At 43.8% G+C, this 9,008-nt stretch overlaps 1 protein-coding gene across 3 annotated transcripts; it reads left to right on the top strand.

Moving 5' to 3' along the window:
- Window positions 1–871: 871 nt before the first annotated feature.
- LOC115129728 (metalloreductase STEAP3-like) lies at window positions 872–8,844 on the top strand. 3 transcript variants are annotated; one of them, XM_029660395.2, is made up of 6 exons: window positions 872–979; window positions 2,352–2,851; window positions 3,170–3,697; window positions 3,916–4,080; window positions 5,482–5,532; window positions 7,332–7,420. In XM_029660395.2, exons 2-5 carry the CDS (start codon window positions 2,363–2,365, stop codon window positions 5,485–5,487), a joined length of 1,188 nt encoding a protein of 395 aa, XP_029516255.1. In that variant the 5' UTR covers window positions 872–979; window positions 2,352–2,362; the 3' UTR covers window positions 5,488–5,532; window positions 7,332–7,420. The 3 variants fall into 3 exon arrangements, with proteins under 3 accessions (XP_029516255.1, XP_029516253.1, XP_029516254.1); XM_029660393.2 differs by lacking the exon at window positions 5,482–5,532 and having other exon boundaries at window positions 881–979; window positions 7,332–8,844; XM_029660394.2 differs by lacking the exons at window positions 872–979; window positions 5,482–5,532 and adding an exon at window positions 989–1,167 and having other exon boundaries at window positions 7,332–8,844.
- The last annotated feature ends 164 nt before the right edge of the window (window positions 8,845–9,008 follow it).

Below are 9,008 nucleotides of genomic sequence, written 5' to 3' on the forward strand. Positions count from 1 at the left end.
TACTGTTTTTATACTGTTTTTATTGATTTATTTATTTACTTTTCTGCTCTTTTGCACACCAATATCTCTACCTGTACATGACCATCTGATCATTTATCACCCCAGTGTTAATCTGCAAAATTGTATTATTCGCCTACCTTTTGCACACATTGTATATAGACTGCCCATTTTTTTTTTTTTTTCTACTGTGTTATTGACTTGTTAATTGTTTACTCCATGTGTAACTCTGTTGTCTGTTCACACTGCTATGCTTTATCTTGGCCAGGTCGCAGTTGCAAATGAGAACTTGTTCTCAACTAGCCTACCTGGTTAAATAAAGGTGGAAAAAAAAAAAAAAATGTCCATCATAGGTCATAGTCATAGGTCAAATATGTTAATCAATTATCATCAAAATCCATCATTTACAAATGGATAGAAAATGGACAAATGTAGGTTGTGAGTAGAGAGAGAGACAGACGAAACCATGTAAGCCTGAAGGATACATTTAACCTTCTACAGTTGGCAAAGGCAGACAAGTGCTGACAGCTTCTGACCTGCAGTCAAATCTCCCTTTTACTTTTAGTGGGCCTATGTTTTTAATTTACAGTAAATCCCAGGGCTGACTTTTAAAACAGCAGCATTTAAGATCCCCATGGAAAATAAGCTTCTCATATACTTATTCATCAACACAAGTCAAACATCCAATGTAAAATGAATGCACCACAGAGAACATCTTGAAAGAAAAATCCTAAATACCCACAGACACTGCAATCAATTTTACATACGAGTCAGAGCTTTTCGAACCATGTTAATTATGGGTTGACTGCTGTCTTCTTGATAGGAATTACGTATACTGTTAACTGAATGGCCAGTCCTAGCCTATTGTAGGCCAACTCTCATGTCAGTTTGGGGAAGAACTTATCTTCTTCACACAGAGGGGGCAGTTGGGGCGGGGACGGATTTCTGAGCGCAAGACATAAATACACAGACGTCGAGAAAGGTGAGCCAAACAACACGAATTCAACAATAATTTGTGGCCACTGTTTTGCTGTAGCTAGCTAGTTAAAGTAGAAATAGGACATTTTTAGAAGTTGGCCAAGTTTGTCGAAAAGAGTTGGTAGTTCCGTGTTCTTTATTTTGTAGCAAAAAGTTAGCTAGCAAGCATTGCTTTCAACCAAGCAATAACAGGTAGGTAACGTTAGCCTGCACAGCTAGCTAGCTAACTGTTAGCTATAGCTAAGTAACTTAGCGTTCGCTCTCCTTTGAGTAGGAGTAACGTTAGCTAGCTAGAATATCAATATGCGCAGCCCTGGCTTCAATACCTCAATGTCTAAGTATTGAGGTGTGCACAAATAAAGGATGTATAGCTAGTAACAAGTTCGCTAGCTAGTTAGTTATAGCAGTTTTAAGCAGGTTGCATTAGCTAACGTAAATTCACGTAAACTCGTACATCGCCTTGGTCCGTACAATTGCCCTTATTTTAGCTCGCCCAAAACATAATACTTCCAGATCAACTGTAATGTCAATACCGCTGTAAAGCACAATTTCTCCCCTTTCCAACAGAATCAATTACATGACCTAAACGCTGCCCGTTTATGCATAATTCAAGCAGGCAATGCTTAGGGTCTTTTTAAAAATGGCGGGTGGGGAACCGAAATTAATGCGTGATAGTGAGAAGGAGAGATGTTGTGTGGGAAAATTGCCTTTTTTTCCACTCTATCTGTGCAATTTATAACCTTATCAACTATAAAATGTAAATAAAACACTACAAAGAGTTTATATAATGTGTCATTACATACCTATTTGAAGGTTTGTGTCGAATCTGGTTTTTAGGGCGGTGGTAAGGTGATCTTAGAAGTAAACAGTGGCTTTGAGAATGATGATGCAAAAAATGACTAGGTATCCCCCCTTACCCCCGTCACTGTCAATTTCTTGTTTTTAAATGATGAGAGAAGTGCTACACCTGGTGGAGAGTGATTGTAATACAGAACTAGTTTCTTTATGCGTGCTGTACGTTACGACATGATGTAACGGAGGGACCGTTTTTTTTTCAACTTTTCTCCAATACTAAAGAGCCATTACCATGTCGATCAACGCTTGAATAGAAACGTAGTTCACACCCCCGATTTTGAAGTCAACAAAATCGCTACAGTCCCATTAGTTTCCTTTGTAGCCTCGTTTGAATGTTGCGGTTGCGCACATTTGTACGGAATGGGGTGAGTTTACGTTAGCTAGTTTGCCAGTTGAATCAACGTTACATCAGTGTTAATCAGTGTCAATAACAAAATCATCTTTACATTGAATGCTGCACAGACACAATTGTCTATTGATAGACATTTAACAATGTTAGCGACCTTTCATTTTCTTTTCAGCTCAGGACAGGATGCCCCAGGAGGAGATGAAGAAGCCTCTTATACTTGGTGGTGCCAGCCCCAGACACCTCAAAACCTCAATTTCTGATCCAGGTACCCCCTTGGTTGGCATCCTGGGCACAGGTGACTTTTCCCGCTCTTTAGCCACCAGACTGGTAGCCTCTGGGTACCGGGTGGTAGTGGGCAGCCGCAACCCCAAGCGCTGTGCCTCCCTCTTTCCCGAGGAGGCTGAGGTGACCACCCAGCACCAGGCTGCCACCCAGGCTGACCTGGTGTTCGTAGCCCTCTTCCCCGAGCACTACTCCACCCTGGCTGGGCTGAGGGAGCCGCTAGTGGGGAAGACTCTGGTGGATGTTAGTAATGGTACTAAGATCAAAAGGGATAAGCAGTCCTACGCGGAGCAGCTGGCCAATATCTTCCCAGAGAGCAGTGTGGTGAAGGCCTTCAATGTGATCTCGGCCTGGAGCCTGCAGACGGGGCCAAGGGACGGCAGCAGACAGGTAAAGCCTAAGTCCTCTACACACACAACAGTGCCAGAGAAGACAGACAGACATTACTACTCTGAATTACATTTGGATGTACTGTTTTATAGTCTTTTGCTCTAAACCGGACAATGTCCACAGTTTATTTAATGTTACATGTTTCACATATTCTCATGTTGCAACCATATTATCACAGGTGTTGGTCATATGGTGTTATTGTAGCTAAACTATGTGATGTAGGCTATTGGTAAAGTATTGTCTCTTCAGTTGGGTTCTCCTTGGTGAAGATTCCCTTCCCTGACACTCTTCTGTGACACTCGCCTCTTTACTATCCAGGTGCTGATTTGCAGTGACAGTAGTAAGGCCAAGAGCACTGTACTCCAGATCTGCCGCAGTCTGGGCTTCATCCCTGTTGACACGGGCCGCCTCTCCTCTGCCCAGGAGATAGAGAACACCCCCCTGTACCTCTTCCCCTCGTGGCGCGTCCCATGTCTCTCTACCCTCGGCCTCTTCTTCTTCTTCTACGCCTACAACTTTCTTCGTGACGTCGTCCACCCGTATGCCACGGCAGGGAAGAGCAAATTCTACAAAATTCCGGTGGAGATGGTAAACGTGACACTCCCCTCGGTGGCCTTGGTGACCCTGGCTCTGGTCTACCTGCCCGGCCTTGTGGCTGCCTTCCTGCAGCTGTCGTGGGGCACCAAGTACAGGCGTTTCCCCAACTGGTTGGATCGCTGGCTGCAGCAGCGGAAGCAGTTGGGCCTCTGTGCCTTCCTCTGCGCGGCGCTGCACGCCGTCTACAGCCTGTGTTTGCCCATGCGCAGGTCTGCTCGCTACAATCTGCTCAACGCTGCCTTCAAACAGGTGAGAAAAGCATCAGTAAACTATTTATAAATAGTTTAGCCTACATACTATTAATGAATTAGTCTTGCTATTATAAATAGTATAGTTCTAAAGCATTAAAAACATTACATTACATCAGCATTTAGAACGTTTTCAATATGGTAAAACATTTGTAATGGCTTATTCATAGTGTAACCACTTGACATTGCAGTAAGCAACAATGTGTGTTTACTGTGCAGGTGAAGTTAGGCCAGGAAGACTCGTGGGTAGAGGAGGAGGTGTGGAGGATGGAGCTGTATCTGTCTATAGGCATCCTGGCCCTGGGCCTTCTCTCTCTGCTGGCTATCTCCTCACTGCCCACTGTGGGCAATTCGCTCAACTGGAGGGAGTTCAGCTTCGTACAGGTCAGCGCATTTGCACAGACACCTTTTCTGTGTACATGAGCAGTAGTTCAATGAAGCAGTCAAAGACTGGCAAAACAAATTTAACATTGTAGCCTACTGTAGAAAGACAACCTCTGAGCTGTGTGTCAACTCTTCTCCTCGCATGCTGCGGAATTCATAAAGGGGGAACTTTACTGTTATGGTTCCATTTTCCAGGGATTTGTCCTCCTTTGGAGCATTTAGAACTTTCCCTTCATATGTATGCTAAGCTGATCCAGTCGGCGCCAGATTAGTCACATGCTGCTAGTTCGTGTGATAAAAGGCCTGGGTTCTGCTTGGCCTGTCAGAATGGCCTGTCTGCCTACAGCCCGAAGCCGCAGTAAAACATTTGAGCATTATTCTCCATCAAGATTACAGTCCTGCAGTCCCTTAAGCTTGCTGCCAGCCAGACAGTGTAGTGAGTTCAGTCCAGCTGATTCGTAGTGCTGACGACAGACGGCCATCGCTTTAAGTGAGTTAGGCTGGTATTAGGAACTGTTAACTCGCACTGACTCTTAACAGAGCCTTGTATAATTATTGGTAAAATTAGATACATTAAGTATTTTAAGTAATACACGCGTATACTGTACAAAAATATAAACGCAACATGCAACAATTTCAAAGATTTTACTGAGTTAGTTCTCATAAGGAAATCAGTCAATTGAAATAAATTAATTAGGCCCTAATCTATGGATTTCACATGACTGGGCAGCAGTGCAACCATGGGTGGGCCTTAGAGGGCGTAGACCCACCCACTTAGCAGCCAGGCCCACCCATTGGGGAGCCAGGCCCAGCCAATCAGAATGAGTTTTTCTTCACAAAAGGGCTTTATTACAGGCAGATGCACCCCCCTCAGACGATCCCGCAGTTAAAGAAGACAGGTGTGGAGGTTCTGGGCTGGTGTGGTTACACGTGGTCTGCGGTTGTGAGGCCGGTTGGACGTACTGCCAAATTCTTTAAAACGACTAAGGAGGCAGTTTATGGTATAGAAATGAAGATTCAATTATCTGGAAACAGCTCTGGTGGACATTCCTTCAGTCAGCATGCCAATTGCACGCTCCCTCAACTTGAGACATCTGTGGCATTGTGTTGTGTGACAAAACTGCTCATTTTAAAGTGGCCTTTTATTGTCCCTAGCATAAGGTGAACCTGTGTAATGATCAAGCTGTTTAATCAGCTTCTTGATATGCCACACCTGTCAGGTGGATGGATTATCTTGGCAAAGGAGAAATGCTCACTAAACAGAATGTAAACAAATTTGTGCACAACATTTGAGAGAAATACACTTTTTTTAGTGTATGGACATTTTCTGGACATTTCTATTTCAGCTCAGGACCAGCACTTTACATGCTGCGTTTATATTTTTGTTCCGTGTATATTTAGGGATGAGGATGAAATGGGTGAGTCACGACTGAACCTTCCCACCTGTCAAGGGTAATTATAATTCAGCTGCTCTCTGTAGTGCCCTGTACTGTGCTAATAATTAGAGGGAACACACACGGACACAGACACACACACACACACACACGCTGACTACAGGGGCTCATTAAGGACAAATGTTGAGCTTGTAGGTCATACTGTTCCCTTGGGCCTCTTTACTACACTCGTGCTTCCATGATGAGCTAATATACTGCACATATAATATACCACTCAAATCACCACTTCCTTTCACCTCACTAAGATGTTGAGTTACTAAAAGGTTATGTAGAAGGTTCAAAGGTCAACAATCATCTCCCAGGTGTTCTGTACATCTGGGTAGGCCAACTTCATTTGCATTTAGTCTTTCATAAAGGGGTTTGATTGGCAATGTATTGGGGGGGGATTATAATAATTTCAAGAGTTTGTAAGTGTATTTTAACGTTTAATATAAAATATAATATTCACCCAGAAGTGGCTCTCCTAGTGGCCGGGGACTTTTAATGCAGGCAAACTTAACCAGAAGAAAATAACTCTAGACCACCTTTACTCCACAGACCGAGATGCATACAAAGCTCTCCCCCGCCCTCCATTTGGCAAATCCGACCATAATTCTATCCTCCTGATTCCTGCTTACAAGCAAAAACTAAAGCAGGAAGTACCAGTGACTCGCTCAATACTGAAGTGTTCAGATTACGCGGATGCTACGCTACAGGACTGTTTTGCTAGCACAGACTGGAATATGTTCCAGGATTCATCCAATGACATTGAGGAGTATACCGCCTCAGTCATCGGCTTCATCCATAAGTGCATCGAAGACATCATCCCCACAGTGACCGTATGTACATATCCCAACCAGAAGCCATGGATTACAGGCAAATTCCGCATCGAGCTAAAGGTTAGAGCTGCCGCTTTCAAGGAGTGTGACACTAATCCGGACGCCTATAAGAAATCCCGCTATGCCCTCAGACGAACCATCAAACAAGCAAAGCATCAATACAGGATTAAGATTGAATCCTGCTACACCGGCTCTGACACTCGTCGGATGTGGCAGGGCTTGAAAACTATTAGGGACTACAAAGGGAAACCCAGAAGCGAGCTGCCCAGTGACGCGAGCCTTCCAGATGAGCTAAATGCCTTTTATGCTCGCTTCGAGGCAAGCAACACTGAAGCATGCACGAGAGCACAAGCTGTTCTGGATGACTGTGTGATAACGCTCTCGGTAGCTTTGAGGCAAGCAACACATACATGCACAGCACAAGCTGTTCTGGATGACTGTGTGATAACGCTCTCGGTAGCCGATGTGAGCAAGACCTTTAAACAGGTCAACATTCACGAAGCCGCGGGGCTAAAAGTGTCTAAACTGACATTTTCAAGCGATACCGGAGCGCCAGGTCTAGGACCAAAAGGCTCCTTAACAGCTTCTACCCCCAAGCCATAAGACTGCTGAACAATGAATCAAATGGCCACCAGACTATTACATTGATCCCCCTCTCCATTTTTGTACACTGCTGCTACTCGCTGTTTATCATCTATGCATAGTCACTTCACCCCTACCTACATGTACAAATAAATCTGTACCCCCGCACACTGATTCGATAATCTGTACCCCTGTATATAGCCTCGTTATTGTTACTTTTTATTATTTAATTTGAAATTGGCCATCAGATCTCATGACCTGACATTGTATTGAATGAAAATGCTGGATTTCAAACCAAATTAATTTGTTGTGAGTACATCTGAAGCTGGCTATCACCCAGATTCAGTTCAACTCAAAGTTATTAATTATCATGGTCCTCTCTCTTTCTCCCCTCCAGTCCAGACTGGGCTACATGGCCCTGTTGATGGCCACCCTCCACACGCTGACCTACGGCTGGGACCGGGGCTTGGACCCGGAGCAGTATCGCTTCTACCTCCCTCCCACCTTCTTGCTGGTGCTGGCCCTGCCGCTGGCTGTGCTGCTGGGGAGGCTGGCTCTGTCCCTGCCGTGCGTGGCTCTCCGGCTGAGTCGTATCAGGAGGGGTTGGGAGAAAAGCCGAGCCATCCGGTTCACACTGCCTGAGGACGAGCGTAATGGGCCATCACAGGAGGACATCAGTAATGTTTGAGAGATGCTTGGTTTAGTCTTACATGCAGGATTGAATGAAGAAAGCATGGAAGACACACACACACACACACACAGAGGCAGGCAAGTGGAGATGGGAGAGAAGTACTGACTGTGTCATATTAAGGGATGTAATCTCACCAACAGTAGCCTTATGCATCAAAAGCAATTTAGGGATTTCATTGGCCTTTGTTATACTCGTGAACATGCTTCTTGTTTGGTAGACATGTCATCTCTAGCACTACCATCTAACTTAGTTAATTTCTCTTGATAAATATACCATGGTTCTATTGCTCACTAAGCCTCCGACACATGTACAGTGATGCATTTTGGAGATGACTATTATAGTGCTGCGTTTAATTCGCTGCCACTACTCCCTTTAACTAAACTGGAAACCAGACATTGTCATTGTCTTTCTACTGGTGTCTTAGCCAGTCAGATACTGGGCATCCAATGCTATCAGGTAAAAAAACAACAACCTTGTACTGTCTCAGGCTTACACTTCAACGTGAGGGAAGCCTGGGCATCCAACACTGTAGTTGTAGTGCTGTTAGATGCCTCAGCTCTGTCTGCCCTGCTCGTGGCTGAATCTGGCTCAGCTGTCTGATTTGCCTGCTGTGGTCAGTCAGAGCTAAAATGTTGCACCTCACAGCAATGTCATCGGTTGTTCGGTGGTGTCATGCCTGCTTCTGCTGTGTAATCACTTCTTACTGCATCGGCGATGTGTTAAAAAAAAAAATAGACCTTTAAATTTTTTTGCCTTAGGCTATTGTTGCATTGTTTTGATGTGTCAATGAATGCACTATAATGATTATACTTTACCTGGTCAGAGTCTTTCAGAGATCAAATGTGTACCAAAGATTGTGAAAATATATTGTCGAAGATTGCAAAATTGTACTATCGAGTCCCAAATTGTTGCTGGCACCAAACCCAATCGAGGATAGCTCATGTTTTGTTTTTGTGTTGAAGTTAGACTGTTATAAGTATAATTTAAATATGATGACATTGTATAAAATGTACTAATTTTATTGAACAATCAAACTGACCGGCTGTCATGGTGACTCTATGGTACATGTGAAATTGTAAGAGCTATTTTATATTCTGACTGTTACATTTCTTCTGTTAAATCAATAAGTTCCATAGGTTTATCCACAAAAGGAAATCAAAGACATGTATATTCTTATAGTGCTTATTGGCAGAATAAACACACTATTTTCCACAATTTACCCATTCTTTGTTATGCAGAAGTTCATGAATGTATTTACTTGCCACTCACTATTCTTACTGACATGGAGATCGACTGTGGACACATGCTGGCCTCTTGTGGTAGCTATAGGCTATTGCATTTGTCACCTCCCCATTCCTTCAACATTTCCAGTGGAATTTGATA

Source organism: Oncorhynchus nerka, linkage group LG5 (assembly GCF_034236695.1).
Source record: "Oncorhynchus nerka isolate Pitt River linkage group LG5, Oner_Uvic_2.0, whole genome shotgun sequence".
Lineage (NCBI taxonomy): Eukaryota > Metazoa > Chordata > Actinopteri > Salmoniformes > Salmonidae > Oncorhynchus > Oncorhynchus nerka.

Excerpts from the sequence above, each read along its gene's own strand:
- LOC115129728 (XM_029660393.2), top strand. The coding sequence starts at position 2,363 with ATGCCCCAGGAGGAGATGAAGAAGCCTCTTATACTTGGTGGTGCCAGC. Across the intron at positions 3,698-3,915 it reads TCAACGCTGCCTTCAAACAG|GTGAAGTTAGGCCAGGAAGA; the intron begins GTGAGAAAAGCA and ends TTTACTGTGCAG. Across the intron at positions 4,081-7,331 it reads GGGAGTTCAGCTTCGTACAG|TCCAGACTGGGCTACATGGC; the intron begins GTCAGCGCATTT and ends TCTCCCCTCCAG.